At 45.8% G+C, this 23,530-nt stretch overlaps 1 protein-coding gene across 6 annotated transcripts in view; it reads right to left on the bottom strand.

Annotated features, from left to right (window-relative positions):
* The window catches only part of ATP8B3 (ATPase phospholipid transporting 8B3), a 71,238-nt gene extending 66,797 nt beyond the window's left edge, over positions 1–4,441 (bottom strand). For 2 of the 6 annotated variants that reach the window (XM_061601637.1, XM_061601641.1), the window contains exon 1: positions 4,211–4,297. Coding sequence is in view for 1 of the 6 variants with exons in the window: in XM_061601635.1 (XP_061457619.1) it covers positions 4,211–4,268 (58 nt within the window). In the remaining 5 variants the exon portion in view is untranslated. Of the gene's footprint in view, positions 1–4,210 lie in introns of all 6 variants that reach the window. The other 4 variants (XM_061601636.1, XM_061601639.1, XM_061601635.1 and 1 more) reach the window with 3 other exon arrangements.
* Between the last annotated feature and the right edge of the window lie 19,089 nt (positions 4,442–23,530).

Below are 23,530 nucleotides of genomic sequence, written 5' to 3'. Positions count from 1 at the left end.
TACAAAAAATGTGTTTAGTAGGGGAAAGCAGGACTAGAATGCTGAAGATTTTTAATGAGTTTTTTAAAAACAAAATTGCAAATTTCTGCAGACGTGGAGAATTCAAGAATGGAAAAACAAGAAACGGAGAAAACTGAAAATGACAGATCCTTCCATCCCTACTTTACAAGCACAGAAGAATCTGTCTTATACCAGATGAGACCCCTAGTAGGGTGGGTGGGTCCATTTTGGTTGCCTTGCCTGCCTTGCACATCCTGAATTGAACAAGGGGGCTTGAATTAGATGGCTTCCAAGGACCCTTCCAGCTCTACGATTGGATGATTTTTTGATTCGCACATGTGTGTTTTAAATGTCAATTCACATTTGCCTGCAAAGATATGGAAAAAATGCTTTTCAGGTACAACCAACTAACCCACATTAAGGCCGGAGGCATCTGGAATGAGAGGGAAGGTCAGCCTTCAGGTCAAAAGCCCACACCTCTCTGTGATCATAAGGTCCAGAAACTTGCTAAGCTTTCTTTAAATGAAAATGCAGGTTCTAAGGAACATGGAATCTAAAGAATTCACAAAGCCTTGACCTAAAGGTCAAGAACAAAGGATTTGTCTTATGAAATAAGAGAAACCAAAGAGCCCGCTGGTCATAAAAGGCAGTCCATCAGGCTGCCTCAGGTGGGTTTTCAGCACAAATATTATTGGCATGCTTGCTGTCTAAAATTCCACTCTAGCTTTTAATGTGCAGTTCATAACATTGCACCATAGAGTTGTCAGGGCTAAGAACAAAGGTGAGAGAAACTGTGAACCCCCAGATGTCACTGGAGTCCAGGACCCATCAACCCTGATTGGCTATGCTGACTAAGGCTGTTGAGAGTTGGAACCCTGCCACATCTGGAGGACCACACTTTTCCTCATCCCTGATCTAAGAAGAGGCATCCCCTGGTCTCAAAAAGGAATGCCTGCTCTGAAATGCAGGCAATAGGGAATGCCCTTCTTTGACCAAGGATGGAGACCCCTATAGCCTCCAGTTGTTGTTGGATGACAACTTCCATTATCCCTAACCACTGGCCATGCTGACCGCTGGGGCTGCTGGGAGTTGGAGTCCCATGACGTCTATGTCTGTGCTCCGCTGCAATGAAAACTCATGCAGAGGGCCATGGATTTCCTGTCCTTGGGCTAGGCGACGCTGACCTAGAGAAGATGAATGCGGTTTACCCCAATTTGAAGCAGACCTCTACGTGCCACTGCACAGCGCTCCAAATCTCCCCAAAAAGACACAGTTAGGAGCAGGCCAAGGGAGGCTCTTTTTGGTAAATTAGGGAAACCCGATATAAACGCAACAATTGCAACAGCATCAGATCTATTTGGGAACCCGGCTGTTCAAGGAAGTGCTTAACCAGTTTCTGGGTCGCTGTATTAGTTGGCCAGTCCACACCCTAATCCATCCACCCCCACAGCCGGCTTGCTCTCTGCAGCTGGTAGGTACTAATCTCAGCCTTCACAAGACCAGGAGGAGCCTGGCTACTGGAAAGGGCCGTAAGGGGCCTGCCTAGTCCAGCATCCTTTTCTCACAGTGGCCAAGCAGATTCACTATGAGAGAGGGAGGGAAAAGTTCTCTTTCCACTTTCTTCATCCCACTGATAGTTGTATACACCTCTAACATGTCTCTCTTACTCTCCTTTTCTCCAAACTATGAAACCCCAAACGTTGCAGACTTTCCTCAAGGGGAGTTGACACAATTTGAGTTTTGTGCTCCTGCAATGGATCCATACAGATTCTGATTTTGGCACCGGGTACCCCTCAAAACTGGAGCAAACTCAGCCACACCATTAAAAAAAATATTCTTCACAATATATCCCCCGGAGAAACTGAAGAAGGGTCCTAGCTCACTGGTAGAGCACCGGCTTTGCATATAGGTTCAATCCCAATGGCATCCCCAAGGTGGGCTGGGAATTTCCCCCCTGTCTTAAACCCAGCAGAGCTGCTGCCAGTCAGAGTAAGCAATACTGAACCAGGACCAGGGATCTGACTTAGTGTAAGGCATGTTCCCACGTCAATCATTTGATTGGCATAGCGGTGAGCCAGTCTTGAGACCATCCAAAGAGGGAATCACACACTTCCTAAATGAACACACACACACACGGTTACAACCTGGATTTTAACTTCCGTGCATAATGCATCCAAAGACAATGCACAGAGTTTGGCAATGATAAAAATGCAGAACTCACCTTGATTTAAGTGTTCAAACCCCACCAATTAAACTAGACTTTGTAAAATACTCTCCAAAAACATATGGCACCATCTAGCTACAGATTAGCTGCTTTCCCTGTTCCTTTCTTAATTTCCCCCTCGGTTCTACATTCCCCTTCTACTTAATTATGGTTTAACTAGGATTAATTGTGGAATTAGAGCATGCCTAGATTGCCACAACTTTCAGTTAATTTATATCCACTGTTTCGGACAGTGATAAATAATACGTTACCTCTAGAGACCGGGGGGGGGGGGGATTTGATTCAGTTTCCATTTGCAGCCAAATTGATCAGATTCTCACTTTCTGAAACAATATGAGGACCGAAACATAGCCTGCCTTTGAAATACGCACTTGTCTGAATTTTGCAATGCAGTTTGTCAAATACATGTGGGTCGAACCGAAATGGGCGGATCCTTCCCATTTCTAATTACCACAAAGCAATCTTCGTGTGATCCTATATATAATAGCCTTAAATTTTTATTTATTAATTTTTTGCTGTGTTTTACGTGATGCCCACAGCACTTGTGAAAAAGAAGTCCTAACTAGGGGTAGAGAAAAAAATGGTTTTGGCTCACATTTCAATGTGAAGCTACCTACGCACTTGCCACAAACAAGAACCAGTGTGATATACTGGTTAGAGTCCCAGATGTAGACCTGGGAGTCCAGAGTTCAAATACTCGCTTAGCCGTGAAGCTCACTGGGTGACCTTGGGGACCAATCACTGTCTCTTAGCCTAACCTACCTCACAGGGTTGTTTTGAGGATCAACTTAAGAGAGGTAGAGCCACGTTTGTTATGCCACCTCAAGCTCCTTGAAGGAAAGGTTAGATTATAAATGTAATAATAAATAAAATAAATATGCAAATAAAATTTCAGCTAATTCTCCCCAAATGCACACTTCTTCCAGTTTTGCGATGAGGTTTGCCAACCGAATGAAGTGTACAAAAATGCATATATTAGGAAAGAGCATGGGTTGAAATGCATCCATTCATGAAATCCTCACAATAATTGTGCATTTTTCCTCATACACACATTTTTGTATGCAACTGTGTCTAATATACCCATTTCCCCAAGCAATCTCCCCTAAGGTAAAAACCGGACAGATTTTACTGTGGATTTCCCCTAATTTACACATTTTTGTATGCAATTGTGTCTAACATAAACATTTTTTGCAAGCAATCTCCCCCAAGGGAATGCTCTTTTGTGTGTTATTTCCACTAAATATATGCATTTTATACACTTTTTTTCGGGGGGGTGTCAGAGAACTGCATCACAAAATTGGGAGAACTTTGGATTTCAAAGGACTGCCGCATTTCGATTTGCGCATTGTTAGGAACTGCACTAATGAGGCAGTTTAATCTCAGCCAAACCAAATCCCCCCCCTCCTGTCCCTACTAAACAGAGTAGTCAACCATTCTTATGCTAGGAAAACTTTACCTAGCTGTGCTTCTTCTTAAAGGAGGGTTGAGGAACATTTTTCAGACCGAGGGCCAGATTCCCTTTCGGCTGTACGCTAGGGGTGGACGAGGTCAGAGGCCTTGTTTCTTCACATTCACACCCCCTTTCCATCTTCCGCCCAGGCAAGCAAGGAACATTTTCATAGAATCATAGAATAGTAGAGCTGGAAGGGTCCTATAAGGCCATCAAGTCCAGCCCCCTGCTCAGTGCAGGAATCCAAAGCAAAGCAAAGTAAATTATAGAGTACAATGACATGTTCCAGCCAGGCAGAAACACTCCAGGAAAGCGCAAAGCTGCTGAGGGGTGTGACTCATGAAAGTATATGACTTGGGGCGAGCTCCGAAGGCCATGTAGAGAGGCCTGGAGGGCCACATTTGCTGCCGCCCCCGGGTCTGAGGCTCCCTGTCCCTATGTTAAAGGCACAGACCTGTCAATCAAGAGGGCAACAACATAGACTCCTAGGGAAGTGGAGCTGGGGGTGGAGCGATGGTGTGGCGAGTGGGATTTACCTGGTTTTGCCTGCTCCCCGTTAGAAGCCTCTGTTTGCGTCCTGGAGCTGTCCAACATCGCTCCACTCCGGAAGCCAATGTGACATGAAAAGCTAGCAAGGTCCCAATTACTCTTCTGCCTTTTAAGGAGGGGAATTGTTCCAATGTGGCACTCCCAAAAGGAGTTGGTCTTTGCCAGTGCCCAGAAACTCTCCCCAGGCTTGATGCTGTTACACCCGCATCCTTCTCGGACGGCAGCTGGCTGCTAGCAGCAAAGGCTTCTCTTGCAATTTATAAATAGTGACCCGCCCTGGTTTGCCTGCTCTTTGGAGTCCCAGAGGAGAGGTGGGCGATCATGATGCATTTCCTCCTGCCCTGCCCAGGTTAATAGGCGTCAAACAATCCTGCCCGCGTGAACCCAAAATCTGCATGAACTGATTGAGGTTACCTGCCAGCAGCAGCCTTAATGGTGACTCACACAAGGAGGGATGCTTCCAAAATTCTTCCCAGTTTCAGGGGAAGTGTTGTGCTTCCTGTTTCTCAGGTTGCATCAAACTAAATGCCTACACAGAGCAGATCCATTGGGATCAGCAGGCCTGACTAGTCTGAAGGTCATTGATATCAATGGGTTAACTGCAAGTCTGGCTCTCCAGTGCAATCCTAGGAACGACAACTCAGGAGGAGTGCAGAGGGCTTACTCCAGGTAAGAAGGGTTAGGATTGCAGTCTCAGCCGGGTTACAATCCCTTGTTTCTGATATGGGATTCTTCCACTGCTTTGCCTTTTTCTGGATTTTAAGCAGGATGCTATGTGTTTGATTAAATTTACATCCCCCTATTCCTCCCCAAAGGAGCCCAGAGCGGCAAACACAGAAAGGATAAAACAATTTAAACATCGAAAATGTTTCTAACAAGTGATTCCAATATAGATTCAGACTGGAAATTTTTTTTACTCAAAAGGCATTATCATAGAATCATAGAATAGTAGAGTTGGAAGGGGCCTATAAGGCCATCAAGTCCAACCCCCTGCTCAATGCAGGAATACAAATCATCATCATGTCCTGCTCTAATTTCTTTCTCCCTGATTTTATAGAGGATTCTATGTCTTACATTATTATGATGTGTCCAATGTTAGGCCTACTCAGAGTAGACCCATTGAAAGTAATGGACACATCCAGCTTAGGCCTGCTAATTTCAATCGGTCTACTCTAAGTCAAACTTAATTGGATACAACGTATCATCATCTTGTTCTGCTCTCATTCCCCCCCTAATTTTCCTTCCTCCTCCAAAAGCTGCCCAGGGCTGCTCTCAATAGTAAAACTAAAACAATGCAAAACAGCCCTCTAAGCCACGCTAAAAGGCGGCAGTTAATGATACCGCCATGTGGAGTGTATGTGTAATTTGCCATAGCTTACAATATGCCCAGCCCACTTTTTTCTTTCTGTCAATGATGCAGAAATGAGAATTGTCAAAGCATCCCTCCCCAAAAAGCAATCTTGATATGATTGCAGCACTTAAGACTGCGGGTTTCCAGACAGGAGAGGGTTAATGGAGCAGAAGACTCCCATAGGCAGACAATGCCAAAGGTGCCAGGCACAGCCAGTGGTCCCCAATGTAATATAGCCCAGCCTCTGCTGATGCAGGCCATAGCTACTAACAGGATCCCTGATAGGTTGGACACCCAGCTTCTGCTTAAAAACATCTAAGGAACAAGAGTCCCTTGCTTTCCAAAGCAGCCTCCTTCAATGTTGAATAGCTCTATTCCATCAGGTTGTTCTTTCCTAATTTTCAGTCAAAATCCTTTTTCTCTTAAGTTGAACCAGTGGCTTCAAGTCCCACCCTATCGAGCAACAGAGAATAAATTTGCTCCATCACCTACGGGGCCAGGTCTTCAAATACTTGAAGGTGGCTGTCAGACTTGCATCTTCCCCAGGCTAAGGATCCCCCTGGTGAGGTCTGGCTAAAGCAGAATAGAGTGGCACCATTACTTGTTGCAACATGGACTCTGTACTGCCACTATGAGTGCAGAATGACAGTAGCTCATAGAATTATAGAACAGTAGAGTTGGAAGGAGCCTATAAGGCCATCAAGTCCAACCCCCCCTGCTCAATGCAGGAATCCAAATCAAAGCATTCCTGACACATGGCTGTCCAGCTGCCTCTTGAAGGCCTCCAGTGTCGGAGAGCCCACTACCTCTTCAGGTAATTGGTTCCATTGTCGTATGGCTCTAACAGTTAGGAAGTTTTTCCTGATGTCCAGTCGAAATCTGGCTTCCTGCAACTTGAGCCCATTATTCTGTGTCCTGCACTCTGGGACGATCGAGAAGAGATCTCAGTGGCACAGCATCTACTTTGCTTGTGGAAGGTCCCAAGTTCATGCCCCAGGATCTCGAGGTGTGCTTCTATTTTAATGGCAGACTCCAACCCCCCCCTACCTATATGTTTCCGGGCCAGATTCAAAGTGTTGGTTTTAACCTATAAAGCCTTATACAGCGCGGGACCACAATACCTCCTGGAATGCCTCTCCCGATATGAACCTGCCCGTACACTACGTTCAACATCGAAGGCCCTCCTCCGAGTTCCGACTCATAGAGAGGCTCGGAGGATGGTTACAAGAACCAGGGCCTTCTCAGTGGTGGCCCCCGAATTGTGGAATAGTCTTCCCGTTGAGGTGTGCTTGGCGCCGACATTGCTATCTTTTCGGCGCCAAGTTAAAACCTTTCTCTTTGCTCAGGCATTTTAGTTTAATATGTTCAAATTGGTTTTAGATTTGTGGATTTATATATATATATGTTTTTGTACCGATTTATGTGATTTTATTGTATATACTTTTTGTTGTACACCGCCCAGAGAGCTATGCTAGTGGGGCGGTATAAAAATTTAACAAATAAATAAATAAATAAAGATGACAGAAAATGAAGCCATGTTCCTCGCTGTAGCTGTCAAAACTAGGGGCTGCCCCAACTAAATCCTGCTCAGAGTAAACTCAGTGATTTTCGTGTCACGTCCTTGCATTCCAATGAGGCTAGTCTACAGATGGGTGAGAAATCCAATTCAGGTCACATTTCAAGGCGAATCTATCCAATGCGCACTTTCCAAAACAATATAAATCAAATAATAAATAAATAATAATATGAAGACAGAAACACAGCCATCCTTTGAAATTCTCACTTATTTGAATTCGGCAGTGCAGTTTGCCAACCAGATGGTGTTTACAAAAATGCATAGGTTAGGGAAAGGGTGCGTCAAAAGGAACATACGAGTGAAAAGAGCATACAAAAAAGGCCATCTGTGACAAGGAATTGCTTGTGTTATATTAGGAGAAATGGCTTGCAAAAAAGTGTACATTAGTCAAAACGGCCTGCAAAAAAATGTGTGTATTAGAGGAGAAATTCTCATTAAAACGCTGGAGAATTCTCATGAGGATTTTTTAAAAATATCTCAAATAGCTGCAGGCATGTGGAGAACTGAATTTAAGATTGGAAGAATGGAAAACTGACAGAATTGAAATTGACAGATCTTTCCATCATTAACATGACTAAGGCTGGATACAACCCCCAGACACTCAGTAAAGGGAGATGAATTTGAAGTCACACTTGTCTGCGGGTTACAGAATTCAGAGCCATTTCATGGAGGCTTGGGACATTAATCTGGGCTTCCTGCTTTGCAGATTGAAATAGCTCCAGATGATGTTTTGAAAAGAGGGGGTATCAATTCCAGTTTAGGGACAGGGAAACATTTTGGAACCCAAGGGCCGCATTTCCTTCTGAGCAAGCTTACGAGGGCCACATGCCTGGACAGCAACTGCTAATCAATCCTCAAGGTTTCAGGCAGGGGACATTACATGCCCTATCTGGAGTTGCTAGGGTTTGAACCTGGGACCTGAGCTACAGCCCTATCTGTAGACAGCACGGTCTAAAGTCGAGTGGCTGAGCACCGCAGGTCATAAACAGACAAGTCCTGAGATCCCAGCAGACAGACACCCAGCCAATAAGATTGCAAGGGCAAAGTGGACCCACACCTCAGCCCCACATCCTGCCTCCTCCTGGTCTCTCTCTGCAGTGATGGGGCGTCTAGGGAGAGAGCCCCAGATGCTGTAGGAGTGTCCCCCAGGAGACATCGTAGAGGGGGTTCCGCGCGGCCCTCGGTCACGGAGACGACATGCCGTTTTTTTCCCAGCGTGGTGCTCTTCGATGCAGGCCACATCCAGGGCATTTCCAAATGGTGCTGGTCTACTGATGCTCCTCCTCCTTCTCCCCCAAGAGCCCCAGAGGGGTCAGTTCTGGAGGGCCTCTTCGGCAGGCCACGCTGGCTGTTACGGAATTTGGCTCGCCGGTTTTTGAACCATACCTGCAGGTCAGGGAAAGGAATGAGATCCACAGTTTAAGACTAGAAGGGTTGAAGAAAAGTGGTACAGTCCTCCTTGGGACTGTACTATCCGTGAACGCAGGCCACCAGCAACCATCCCTGTCTTATAGAAAGCTAGCAGCTCAAGAAGTAGTGTAGACCACAGACATTTCCCTGGCATGCAATGTGTGTTGCTTTTTTTTTAAACAAGAAAAGTCTGCATTCTCTTTGGTGTCTGTGCTAAAGTGAATCACTTTCCTGATTATTAAGTGATTTAGGTTGCAATCCAGTACACGCTTAACTCCCATTGAACTCAATGGAGCTTACTTCTGAGTAGACACGTATTGAATTTCAGCCTTAGTTCTTATTTGACAGCAATTCCATGGCCCCTCACAACCTGGGGTCTCTGAGCGGCTTATAGCACGTGTTAAAATTCTGCACGAAGACGGCGAAAATAAAAATGCAACATAAAAACAAATGACAGCAGATTTCCCCCCCCCTATTAAATCAATGGACAGAATAAAACTTGCAATGCACAGACAGAACTTAAAACTGCTCTTGTGATAACTTTATTGTCTATTTTAGTTTTGTTATGTTATGCCCAGCGCTGAGATTTATTTTAACGAAAAGCGGCTTATAAATTACTTCTATAAAACAAAGAGTTTATGTTAAAACAGGGGTGGGGAAGGCTGTTCACCTTCAACTCTCAGCAGCCAGCATGCCCAATAGTCAGAGATAATGATGGGAATTGGGGACCAACAACATCTGGAGGAGCACAGATGTTCCCATCCCTAATCTAAGAAGAACGTCAGGAAAAACTTCACTATGGGACGATTGAGAACTCACTTTTATTCTCATCGCATTGACTTGCTTGTACACTGCTTAGGGACAATTGTAATCAAGTGTTCAAAATAAATAAGGAGAAGTGAGCTTTGGTAAAGGCTCTGTACAAAACCAGAAAATGTAACAATGGAGGATTATTAGTAGGTAAAGTGGTAATCGAGAACTCCAGAACCCTCACAGAAATCTGGATGAGGACTACAGGTGCATTCCTGCTTCAGGAAGAAGAGTCCTTATGTCAGGGCGAGAGGGTAGATGCATCATGCATCTCATTGCGCATGAGTGCATATGCCCGTGGGCGCAAAACACAGTGGGCTGTTGCACGACCCTCTTCAGAACTTCTTTCTCCAGCTTGCCAGACATTTTGTTTGCTTGTTTTGTGTCAGAGAGATGCAACCAGATCTGTCAGGAGATTAAACATTCTTGAGCGTAACAGAAGCATGAACTAGTATAGCCAGTGGAATAATACTCCTTTGCTGATGCTGGACTAGCCGCCCCAGGGCAAACAAAAAACGACAGATGAAGAGACCTTTGGAGATGTGCCAGATGAGGGCACCTGGTGTAGTTTTGCCTATACTATCAGGGTCTTACACATGGATACCGGAATGCCCCTATTATAAACTGGGAGGAATGCAGACGGAATGGCACAAGCCTTCCATTAGAGTGTTTTTTTAACAACTTGAACCCTTTAATCAAGCAATTTCTCCTTCTCTCTCTGGGCATGGTATGCCAGCCATGTTGCTGCAGGCAAGTGCTCAAGTTATGGGGTGGAGGGTGAGGGACAGGGAGAGGTCAGGGGCTGACCTCACCGAAATCTGTCCCATGCTAGACCATCGTGCAAAACGTCTAGCTCCTCAACAAACCGGTTGCGTTGCTCGTTGCTGGCAAGGCATTCAAACACAAGCCAGTGGAGCAGGTCTACATTGCAGTTCGATGCACACTTGCCCATAAGCAAGTCCCATCACCAGGGCTTACTTCTGAGTAAGCACAAAGACGATCAGGCCAAAAAGAGGACGGTGCATCAACAGAAGGTGGAAGCATTTGGGGTTCAATGCATCAGCAGTCTAATACCCAGCTTTTCCATCTGGGTTGCAGGAGGCACCCCAAATGTCATGGTGCAGAGAGCCAGTCTCCCTCTGCCACGAAGCTCACTGTGTGTCCTTGGGCCAGTCACTGCCTCTCAGCCTCATGAAAACCCTATTCATAGGGTCGCCATAACTCGAAATCGACTTGAAGGCAGTACACATTTTCCAAAACACGATGAGAATTGAAACACAGCCCTCCTTTGAAATTCGCACTTATCTGAATTTTGTGATGCAATTCTCCCACCACGCAGTGTTCACAAAAATGCATATATTGGAGGGAAAGGTGCATAAAAATGAATATATTCGTGGGAATAACATAGTAAAATGCATTATGTTTGGGGAAACTGTTTGCAAAGGTGGGTACATTAGTTAACATTGAAGACGAACATGTGTTTATTCAGAGAAATTTGCACTAAAATGCTGAAGAATTTTCGTGAGGATTTTTTTTTTAAATTCTGCAGAAATGTAGAGAACTGAATTTAAGATTGGGAAAATGAGAAGCTGAGAGGACCAGAGGACATTGAACTTGTCAAGGACTATCAATACCTTGGCACAGTCATTACCCAATAGTCAAGAAATCAGAAGAAGGCTAGGACTGGGGAGGACCGCTACGAGAGAACTAGAAAAGGTCCTCAAATGCAAAGATATATCACTGAACACTAAAGTCAGGCTCATTCAGACCATGGTATTCCCGATCTCTATGTATGGATGTGAGAGTTGGACAGTGAAAAAGGCAGATAAGAGAAAAATCAACTCGTTTGAAATGTGGTGTTGGAGGAAACCTTTGCAGACAAATCATTGGGTGTCAGAACAAATTAAAGCAGAACTATCACTAGAAGCTAAAATGATGAAACGGAGGTTCTCATACTTTGGACACATAATGAGAAGACATGATTCATTGGAAAAGACAATAATGCTGGGAAAAACAGAAGGGAGTAGAAAAAGAGGAAGGCCAAACAAGAGATGGATTGATTCTATAACGGAAGCCACATACTGAACTTACAAGATCTGAACAGGGTGGTTTATAACAGATGCTATTGGAGGTCGCTGACTCATAGGGTCGCCATAAGTCAAAGTTGACTTGAAGGCACATAACAACAACAACAGTCTCTGCTGAATTTTGTTAATTTCAGCCCACTTTCTTGTTCTCTGATGGGCATTTTGATTATTATTCAAAATCACTGCTTAGAGATCTTTTTATATATTAAGCGGTATAGAAAAAGTCTAAATAAATATTGTTCCTGTCTTCTGGATTTGACTCCTGCCTTCCTCCCAGTATTGTGCCATCCACAAATTTGGTAAGTTTTCCCACCAGCTCTTCATTTGAGTCAGGGCTCTCATGCGATGCATTTTCGACTGTTATTTCCAGTTAAGATACGCATTCCTCTACACACTTTAGCTAAGCAGATGAGTTTTGGTATGCCTAGCTGGAGAACCACCTTTCCAAATGTGTGGAAGTACAAATGGCTTTCAAGAAGTGTAAATTTGGAAGGATGGCTGTGTTGTGGGTCTCGTATGGTTTCGAGAAGTGCCAGTTAGGTGGGCTGGCCTTCAAAAGCCAACTGAATATGAATTTCTCTACCTTTCGTTGTCATTACACAGTCTGCCAAAGCGCTATGATTAACCTGGAAGCTTGCTTCGTTTGTCCCGTAGTTGGTCTTCACAAGCACCCCCAAATTTTATCCTGCTGTTACTTTGAGATTTCCCCCCCTTCCTAATAGACTGGCACATAAAGGTACGGCTTGAGAAATGTCAGACGGCACTGAGCACTTCGAAGTATGCAACTCAAGGCTCTCGCTTTGAGACCCCTTCTGGGAAAACAGGCCAAGTTCTTTTTCATCCCCCAGCTCCTGATAAGAGACAATAGGGGCTGATCCCTGATTACCTGCACCCGAGCCTCGGGCAGATTGACGAATACGGCCAGCCGCTCCCGGGTGCCCACATCCGGGTAATGGGTCTGTTCAAAAGTGCTCTCCAGCACCTCCAGCTGTTGTTCGGTGAACGCCGTTCGGCTCCGCTGCCTCCTCTGCGGGAGACCATAGCTCAGGTCCAGAAAGATTTCTGAACATGTGTAGAGGGGTTTGTGGGCGTGGCACAGGACAGGCATGGAAGGAAGGAAAGGCAGGATTGAGCCATCATCGGAACATTGAAACGGCTGTCTACAGAGTCAGACCGTTGGGTCCATCTAGCTCAGTATTGTCTACACTGACTGGCAGCATCTCTGCAAGGTTTCAGGCAGGGGACATTCCCGGCCCTACTTGGAGATGCTGAGGCTCAAACCTGATAACTTCTGCATGCAAAGGGGTGCTTCACCACTGAGCTACAGCTTTTCTCCATCTGGGTGATGCAGAAAGGAATGGTTTGAGCAGGGGGGTTGGACTTGATGGCCTTATAGGCCCCTTCCAATTCTACCATTCTATGATTTGAAATTTTCTCCAAACCTCCAGGAAACTCCATCGGCTCCCAATTCCACACGCAACTCTTATTTATTTATTTATTATATCTTACAAATTACGGCAGCGTGGGAGGGATTGATCACTTATTTCAAGTCTGCAACCAGGTTTAAGGGAGATCTCAGCCAAACGGGCCATTTTCTACCACAGTTGGGACCCACCCCCTCCACACCTCCAAGCAGGTTTTCCCGGGAGCGAGCAAAAACAGCACTCCAATGGCGTTCCATTTTTATTTCCCACAATGCTCTGGAACGACAGGGAACCAGGGGCGTTCTGGGAAATCAAAATGGCCACTGAGCGCCTACTGGCATTCAGAAGGGAGGAAAAAAGTTTGAACACTTGGACCCTGACAGGTGGCTGAAGTTGTTGCCTGAGGTCACAGCACCTGATCTTTGAAGTTTTAAGAGCATTTGAATCCCTGCTTGTCCAAGCTGACATGCCCTCCCGCTGTGACACAACCACTCTCTGTTTATTGCAGGGATGGAGAAATCCGTGCCCTCCCCCAATATTGCTGGACTCTGACTCCCATAAATGAGGGGTTGGAGTCCAGCAACATCTGGTGCAGCCTTTCCCAACCAGTGTGCCTCCAGATGTTGTTGGACCACAATTCCCATCTTTCCTGACCATGCTGGCTGAGGCTGATGGGAGTTGTGGTCCAACAACATCGGGAGGCACACTGGTTGGGAAAGGCTGATCTGGTGGGTCACAGGCCCCTCATCCCTTATCCAGCATGCAAACAATGGAGGAATGCCTCTATTTCTAATTTTATTTATTCATTTAGGTTATTTATTTCGGTCATAATACCCACCAAAGCTGTTTGCTGAGGGGTGGGATCCACCAAAATCATAAAGCAGGCCTATGAAAATTCATCAATATTTTCGTGCAACTCTCTCCTAACAAACACAAACATTTTTTTCCTGCATGCAGTTTTGAGCAATCTACCTTTGTTCAGGCGTTTTCCCCTAACATCAATGCGCTTTGGGCAACCGTGAAATGGACGCGTGCATTTCTGTGCATCCCCTCACGTATGCACCTCTTGTGCACATTTGGATGGAGAACCGCGCCGCAAAGTTTGGAGAAGAGGGAATTTTGATGGAGGGCTGTGTTTCAGTTTGTGTGTAGGCTTGAAAAGCACGAATTAAGGAATGCCTCGTTAAAATGCAAACACAATCAAAATTGCCCCCCCCTCTACATCAGCATGCTCAGGGATGATGGGGTTATAGACCGCCACAAATGAGCCCCCCCCCAGTTCTATCACAATAATAGCCCATCCTGCAGGGCGGTCCTCTGTCTTCCCCTGCCCAGCGCACCATTCCGCCTACCTGCCAGGTGATCCATTGCAGGGAGAGAGCCGAAAGGCGAAGCCTGAATTGTGGGGGCCGAGGGCAGGGAGCAACACCCCAGCGCCTGTCGCGGAGGCTGCACAGCATACACCAGCGACGGAGAAGGGAGGAGCGGATAAGCCATGCCCCCACTGAGATGGTACATGGCGATGACTCCCTTTGCCTGGAAGAAGGTGAGAAAACAAGAGATATAAGCAAAGCCGCCTAACATAGGCAGCTTAAAGCTGGCGCAAAACTGCCTGTGCAAATCCTGTCAGGGACAAAGACCTTTGCATCTGACCGACGGCCGAAGCTCAGTGGTCAGAGCACCTGCTTTGCACATGGACGGTCCTCGCCCCTCTACCAACACTGATAGGTCACCCCATCCAACCTCCCGGCCACTGCACGAAATCTGCTGTTACAGCATCCCTGATAGGTTGGGCCATCCAGCGGCATCTTAGAATCCTCCAGCGAAGGAGAATCTGCCTGGCAGGCCCAGGTGAACAGCTCATAGCATCAGAAAGCATCTGCCTAACCTCTGCTCAAAATCCTTTTTTGGGGGGGGCAGGCACTGATTTATTTAGTTTTGCAACAAAATGGAGAATGTCAGAAAATCATCCGAATTTGGCATCTTCCAAAGCAGCCCTTTGCACGATGCTTAATCCCTGTTTCGAGAATCCCCCCCAAATTACTCACCAGCTCCAAGATGTCTCTCTGCTTTACCCACGCGTCTTCGTGACTCTAACTCTCTGCTTCTGCTGTCCTCTGATATTTAAGAGCTTGGGGATTGAGGGTGGGTGGGGACATGTCAAACTCTCACCCTCATTTCATGCCCCCCCCAAAATAGGAATTTAGCCAAAGCTCAGCCAGATTATTATGTTTCTCTTTGCCCTCTAGGGGGAACTGAAAAGAGTTAAGCTGATCTGATTGTTGGGGTGTGCGTGTGTCCATTTTCCCCCATTCAGAGCATGGATTAACTTTCAGCAGGGGTAAAAGAATGCTAGAGGCTGAAAGGACACAGGAGCACACAGGCGACATGATAGAAGTGTACGAAACAATGCGTGGCACAGAGAAAGTGGGAAGAGGAACATTTTTCTTCCTCTCTCATAACTCTCAAGAACTCGTGGACCCCCGATGAAGCTGAACGTTGGACGATTCAGGACACGCACAGAAAGAAAGGAGCTCTCCACACAGCGCCAAGCTAAACGACGGCCTAAACGAGGCACAACTTGGATGGCTTTTAAAAAAGGATTAGATGAACTCATGGAGGAAAAGGCGTTCGATGGCTGCTAGCCAGGCTGCACAGTCGGAGGCAGCATGCTTCCAAAAACCAGTTGCCGGAAGCCACAGGAGGGGAGAGTTGCTCTTGTGCTCAGGTCCTGCTTGTGGGCTTCCCAGAAGAGGCATCTAGTTGACCGCTATAAGAACAGGATGCTGGACCAAATGGGCCACTGGCCTGACCCAGTAGGCTCTTCTGATGGTTCTTCTGTGCATTCTTCAGCCCACCCAAAAGCCGATTTGGCAGGCTGAGGGGAAGGCGATGGCAACGGCAAGGAAGGGGTGCAGGAAGAAATCAAGCACCCTGCAGCCCCCCAAACCGCTGTTCCCCGAGATTAGGGGAGCAAGCAGTGATTGCCCAGGATTTCAGAGTAGGAGTCTCTCCCAGTCCTAGCTGGACATGCCAGGGATTGGACGGGGGCCCTTCTGCATGCCAAACAGTTGCTCTGCTACTGAGCGATGGTCCTTATCCTTGGCATAAGTGCGGTAGTGTAGTGACAACTTCAGACGTGCAGGGTCCCTTCATGATCGTCCCACAATGCCCCCTCATAGCCACATCCCGTCGTTCACTTGCTGTCCGTCATCATCTCTGCACTTCTCAGTCTTTCCCACATGCACCTTCTCCCAGAACAACAGCTATCCATAGGAGATATTATGCAAGAAGAGTGTATTAGCTACTGTGAAGAGTCTTCTCCTTTTACTCTGATTGGCAGGAAAGGACAAGGAACCATGTAAGAAGATTCTTCTCAGTGGCTAACACACTCTCCTTTCATGATGGTTAGCTCATAGGATGCTGGAGACATAGAGACCCTGCTGGGACCCTGCTCCCAAAAAAGTAAGGGGTCTAAGACCCCCCTCCCGAGACCCTGGACCACTACACACCTGCTTAAATGGAGGACCACAATTTGCCAGGCAGCAAAACATTTTGGGCCAACCCCGTGCATACTTTTCCTTCCCTCCTTGTGTCAACTGGCAGAGTCCTAACATTGTGTTCCTATTCTGGAAACTGTCGCATGCAGGGGTGGTGTAATCAAGGCAATGATCTTTGGGCAGTTAACATGCACTTCCTTTCAGAACGATGCCTGAAAAATGTGTATTTTTAGAGGGTTGCCCAAATGAAGAGTGACTCATACAGAGATACAACAGACAGCCTCCACAGCAGGTGAATCAAATCTGCACAGGGAGTGACTGACTGCTTCAGTGGCGCCCACTGTCTGAATTCTCCACCTCCCCAGAGGAAGGATGACTGGAAGGAGGCAAAGTCAGAGTGGGATATCCTACAGAGATACAACAGTGATTCTCTGAGCTCACAGAAGCCTTTAAACAGAGCAATCCTGAGCATGCTTACTCAGAAGAAAGCCCCAGCCTTGGGCTGCAAACACTGGGCTTTCCAAGGGGTAAAGCTCTCCGAGGGCATAAAATAATCATCATATATGTAATATACCTGCATTCGTCCCCCGAAAATATTTGGGTTTGGCAGTGTTCAGGCAATGCTCAGGCAAAGTCAGCCTCTCTCGCTCACTCTCTGCCTCCCTGCTCTCCATTTAAAGAACATCTCCCCCCAACTAATCCTCCTGGGTAGATAGCAAAGCCTCCAGGCCCCTAATCCTAGCTCACCCCCTTGGCCAACGGGATTTTGCATGGGGGGGGAGGAGAGGAGAAAAAGGAATGACTTATTTGCTGAGGATGTTAACAAGGTATGACAAGCATACAGAGGGCTTAGGGGGAGGACTTCCTCTGAAGCCAGCATGGGGTGGTCAGAGTGTGAATTCATTGGGGTGAGGTGCAGAGACACCTGGCTGTACCAGACGTGCAAGCAGCTGTGAAGACTCACCCTGGTTTGGCCGAGGGTGACTCAAGGGCGCCCTTGTCTTGTTGGAAGGTGCTCTGTATACCTAGACAGATCAGGGCTTCCCAAACCGTGAGCCATACTTCACCAGACATCCGCGAGCTTCCTTCAGGTGGCCCATGCCGCGTCGGCCGATTTGTGGTAGGAGCCCACACACCCATCGCCTTAAATATTCACGTTGGTTCCCACGTGTGTTGCATACGGCTTCTGCCATTCCTCAGGTTTTGCATTTTCCCATTTGAATTCGGCGGACTTCAAATCGTAATGCAACAGAAAAGAAACAGCAGCAACAGAAATCCAGTGTCAAATAGCACCTAGGAGAGGGCACGGCGATTGCTACCAGAGGCAGAAACATCGTTCGGCCATCTGCCAAGGTTATCAGCGATTGCCGTGGTCTGGGGTGAAAGAAGTTTGGGGATCACACACACACAAACACACTCACACAGACACACACACGCAGAGAGAGAGAGAGAGGGTGGATGGGAGGGCAGGAAGAGAAGGAGACAGAGGGAATGAACCCATAGATTATGCAGGGGGCATCTCTCTTATATTTAGAACTGTTTGCTGTAAACAGATTCCACGTACTATAAACAGAACTCTTCTATTTCTTGAACTACAACTCAAAGAACTCATACTCGAGCGTGCTTTTCTCATCCTCCCTCCCCATCCCTTTTTCCTCATGTGCCATGTCTTTTTAAAAAAAGAAAGAAAAAGATTGTGAGACTGAGGACAGGGACCTCAGAACTGATTTTTGGTTTTGGTAAGTGCCTTTTTTGACTACAGGGAGGAGGTATAATAATAATAATAATAATAATAAACAAGCAAAAATGTGTAAAATGCCTGTGTAAAAATAAAGGAAGCTACAGAACTGAATTTACAAGATCTGAACAGGGTGGTTTACGACAGATGCTCTTGGAGGTCACTGATTCATAGGGTCACCATAAGTCATAATCGACTTGAAGGCACATAACAACAACAACAAAATCATACAGCACTCAGAAATCAAGCAAGGGATATTCACATGCAAACAAGTGTCTGGATGGAAGAGAGTCTGCCTGAAAATTTGTAAAATTTTTGGTGCTTTTTTCTCCCCGGATTTATATCTTTGCACGTGGTTTTGGGCCAGTAGAAGCACTCGCTGTGCCCTTTCCTTACTTCTTCACAGAGGATCTGGATTTTGGCACACGTCTTTGATTCAGGAGGCACAAATTGGGAAAGTTCACATTGAAATGAACAAATATCATCCCTGTCTCTTTTGGGGTGCAAAAAAACAAACAGAGAGCAGATGTGCCCAGAGATGGCACCAATCAATGGCCGTGTTGTTGGGTGTCGCTCTCTAAAGGGCTTACCTCCGTCTTCTAAACAGTCTTGATTCCTGATCTATGCTCGCTAAAGCCCCTTTCTCATGCCGCACATGTTTGGCCAAATAGGTCCCCCTCTCCATTTGCCTTGGCTGTCGCAGGAGAAAACAAAGCTATATATATGAAAGGTTGCCTTTCAAAAAAGGCAGGATCGATCATTCCTGATCACCCCTGACCCCAAGAGTCTCACGGCTGTATGGAGAGGGGTTAAGCTGCACAGACGCCCCATGAATGCCTCGCGGCGGGGTCCCTCAGCCTCACGCTGGGATGGCACTCCTCAGGAGGTCCCAGGCCAGAGAAGGATCCCTCTCCCTTCTCTCTCCAACTGCCTTCTTCTGATGCAACAGCCTCCCCTAAGTTATGGGTCAAAGGAAGGGCGATCAACATGATTGAGGGGCTGGAGCAACCCCCCTGCGCGGAGCAGTTGCAACATTTGGGGCTTTTCAGTTTAAGAAGGGAGCGAGTCAAAGGGGACACGATCAGGGAATGGAAAGATCTGTCAATTTCAGTTCTTACAGTTTCTCCTTTTCCAATCTTAATTCAGTTCACCTTTCTGCAGCCATTTACGAATTATTCTCAGAAAAACTCTCCAGCGTATTAGCTCTGATTTCTCGCAACACACTGTTTGGTTTGCAGTTTTGGCCAAAGAACACGTTTTTGCAAACAGTTTCTTGTCATATAATGCACCTTGGGATGTTCTTTCCACTCATATATTCATTTTTTTGTGCACTTTCCCCTAATCTATGCCTTCTTGTAGACATTGCTTGGTTGGCGAACCGCGTTGCAAAATCTGAATTAAGCACCAGTTTCGAAGGACGGCTGTGTTTTGGTCTTCATATTGTTTCAGAAAGTGCTGATGTGATAGCTTTGGCTTGAAATGCAAACTGAATAAAAAATGCTCACCCCTGCCTAGACAGGATAGAGGTGTATCAAATGCTTCCTGGTTCAGAGAAGACAGACGGGGAAGTTTTTCTCCCTTTCATATTGGAAGATTCTGCACAGACAAAAGAAAAGGACTTCACACGGTGCAGAGTTAAACCGTGGAACTCACTCCCACAAGAGGCAGCGATGGCCACCTTGGGCTCCTGCTGGGAGGAAGGGCAGGATTAGTGGCTGCTAGCCATTAGGGCTACATTCTCACTCCACCAGCAGAGGTGTGTGCCTCTGAATCCCAGCTGCTCGGACTTGGAAGTGGGGACAGTTGCCGTTGTGCTCAGTTCCAGCTTGTGCGCTCCCCATCAGGGCATCTGGTTGGCCACTGTGAAAACAGGAGGCTGCCCTAGATGGTATTAAGACTTATGCTCTTGAGGTCATGTGGAGATTATAGAATATTAGAGTTGGAAGGGGCCTATAAGGCTATCAAGTCTGACCCCCTGCTTAACGCAGGAATCCAGATCTGCTGGCAAGTCCTGTTCCTCTTTCTCCTCTGAGATCCCAGATCTGAGTAGTTCTGAGTCCTGACACAGAGCGCCTCTCCCTCGCCCCCCAAAAAAACTAATTGGAAAGAGGCAAACTTGAGCTGTGAACTCAGTCAGAGACACACAGTACTTAAAGGCCAACTCCACCTGATCGGAGGCTTGTGTCCGGACTTTGTGGCCTCAGACAACAAACTTAAATGTAATTCTAGCAAACCAGCCTGCCATTTTATGGTATAGATGTGAGTTTGGCCACTAAAGGATTTATATAGATGTTGAATAATAGGGGTGCAAGAATGCACCCCTGTTTGACACCCTTAAAAGTAGAAATTCGTTTTGTTAAGTGGCCTTGATTATTACAACGAATCTGCAGGGAAGTGTTATGATATAAGCCCTGTATCAAGGTTAAAAGACGCCTATCAATTCCCAAATTTTGCATTTTGAGCCAAAGTCTTGATCTGGATATAGAATCAAAGGCCGCTCTTAGATCTACAAAGGCCGTATATAGAGCATGGCCGTTGGTTTTACTATATTTGGTGATAAGGTGCTGAAGAACCAGGACATGGTCAGACGATGATCGTCCTACCCGGAAGCCAGCTTGTTCAGGTGCTAGCAAATCAGTTTGGTTGACCCAGTCTAATAATTTCCTATAGAGGTAAGTGGTGTATAACTTACTTATTATATTAAGCAAACTTATCGGTCTATAGTTTGCTGGGTTCAACCGAGAACCTTTCTTATATATTGGAATTATTATAGCAGCGCCCCATCCTTGTGGTATAACCATGGAAGAGTTGATATTGGTAAATAGCGCAGCCAAGGTGGGGGCCCACCACTTTGCATTTGCTTTAAAGACCTATGGAGGGATATTGTCTGGCCCTGGTGCCTTGTTTGATTTAAGGGTGGCTATAAGATCTAAGACTTCAGCAGAGGTAACAGGTGACCATACAGGGAATTCTATAGAAGGGTCTGCTAGGGGATCATCCATAATATAATTTCCCTGATATAGAGTAGTATAATAGTTTTCCCAAATGGCTGGGGCAATGGCACATTCTAGTTGGAAATTAGATTTAGGCCACTGTTGGGCTATTATGTGCCAGAACATAGTCGAATCCTTTAGTTTAGAAGCCTGGAGGAGATTTTGCCACGTTTGTCTTAGGGCAATAATCTTCTTCTGTTTGATTAACTGTTTAAACATTTTCCTAGCTGCCCTAAATTTTCCTAGATGTTCATGAGATCTATGCAAGTTAAATGCTTGATGTAGGGATTTGACTTGTGTTCTTGCCTCATAACATTCAGAATCAAACCAAAGATTCACCTTATCGGTAGGCCTTCTCATTATCTCCCTAGGATCTCGTCTTATCAAATCTTGGATTTTATTTATTAGATGATATAAGTGATGGTAATTTACGGAACTATAACTGGCTGTTATAATTTGGTTTTTAATGGTCTGTAATTCAAAGGAATTTAGACCTTCAGCGATCTTTTCCTGAAGTTTAGGGATCCACTTAATCTGCGCTGGACGTACCTCAACATCCGTCACAGCGAATGTTCGTTGTTCTAAAAAAGGGGATTTATTTGTACCATGGACAATAGAAGTTATCGGAAAATGATCGCTTTCAGGACGTGCCAAGACTCTGCAGCATTTAATTTGAGCAAAAAGTTCCAGCGAGACAAAGATCATATAAATAACAGATACTCCCCTGGGCCCTAAATAGGTTAACTCTCCCTCAAGGTCACCTCTTATACGGCTATTGTGGAGGGATAGATTTAGTTTTGCAGACATAAGCATTAGACACAGACCCGCATAATTCATACCTCTGTCCCTAGATTGCCTTAAAGGGATACTTGGTGGATCATCTATCAACGGAGGTTCTAGGTGATATTTCGAATATAGGTCGTTATCTGATGCGCCCATTCTGGCATTGAAATCCCCCGCTAGGATTAAATTGGCTTCAGGAAAAGAGTCTGTCAAGGTTGACAGATAAGACTCTAACTTCCTAAATTGTTTTTTGATAGAGTTTTTTCTTTTGCTAGGGGGAATATAAACATTTACTATGATGTAAACAAAAGCTGAAAATTTTAACAATTTAAAATTTAGCGATCACAGTGATGGACTAAGACCAGGGAGACCCAGTTTCAAACCTCCCAACGTCCATGTAGCTCACCAGGTGTTCCTGGGCCAGTCACAACCTCTTCGCTTAGCCTACCTTACAGGGTTGTTGTGAGGATAATATGGGGAGGGCAAAGAACTAATATTTGCTGCCCTGAGCTTCTTGGGGAAAGGATGGGTTGATTTTTCCCCCCAAATGGTTTATTTGGTAAGTGAATCCACTAGTTTAGTTGATTAATTGATGGATGAGGACAAAACTTAATAGGGGAGGGTGCTAGTTAAGGGTGGGCTGATTTGTTGTTAGCCTGTTTTGATTCTGGCAAAAAAAAAAAAAAGGAGAGGGCAACCAGGCTACACTATAGTGGCATGTGTTCAGCTGCAAACGTAGTTTTACCTGGATGGTGTGAAATGTTTTGACCTGATTGCAGCAGAGGCTGGTCCACCATGATGCATGGGGCACTGCTCCACCAACCTCAGTCTGCCCTCAGCCAGTCCCCACTTGCCTGCTTTCTTACTGACAACCAATCAGAGGGTGGCGCTGCCTGCCATCGGCCTCCCTGCCTCCCGCCCTGCCAGTCCTAATGGGTACGAGTGTGCTCGTGACTTAACTCCAAGCAAGCTTTCGCCTGGGGATATTTAATAAGTGCTTTTTCCTGTTGGTTATTTTCTGTAAAACGTACAGTGTACCCATACATGCATATGGCGTGGTGAAGAAATCTTTTAGGGTTGTAGTTAGGGATGGGAGAAAAAGGAGATTCAGTTCTCATCTAAACGTGAGCCTACCCAATTCAAGCTTTCCAAAACAAGATAAAGCAAATATCTATATTGTCAAATCGATAACTATGTGAATGAAAACGCAGCCGTCCTTCAAAATCCCTCCGCCTTTTGAAATGCAGTTCTCCAGCCAAGGAATGTGTACAAAAATGGCTAGACGAGGGTAAAGTGGGCATAAAAATGCACATATTACTGAAAATGGCATTCAAACATGCAGTATATTGGGGGGGAATGTGCAAAAATGTGTATATTAGGCAGAACTGCATACAAAAATGTGTAAGGAGAAAATTGTACTGAAATGCTGGAGGATTTTCATTAGGACTTCCCCTAAAATAGATTCGTCACAAATTGTTCTGGAATTGTGGAGAGCTGAACTTAAGAATGGAAGAATGAGCGAGTGGGAGAAACCAACATGGACAGATTTGCCCATTCCCAGTTGTAACGCACACCTTGACAGAGCCTCAAATACAACATATTTATTTTTATAATATGAAAAATCCCCTCCCCTCT

This window comes from Rhineura floridana, chromosome 18 (assembly GCF_030035675.1).
Source record: "Rhineura floridana isolate rRhiFlo1 chromosome 18, rRhiFlo1.hap2, whole genome shotgun sequence".
Taxonomy (NCBI): domain Eukaryota; kingdom Metazoa; phylum Chordata; class Lepidosauria; order Squamata; family Rhineuridae; genus Rhineura; species Rhineura floridana.
The sequence above is the reverse complement of the archived record's forward strand: the minus strand, read 5'-3'. Positions and strand labels throughout refer to the sequence as shown.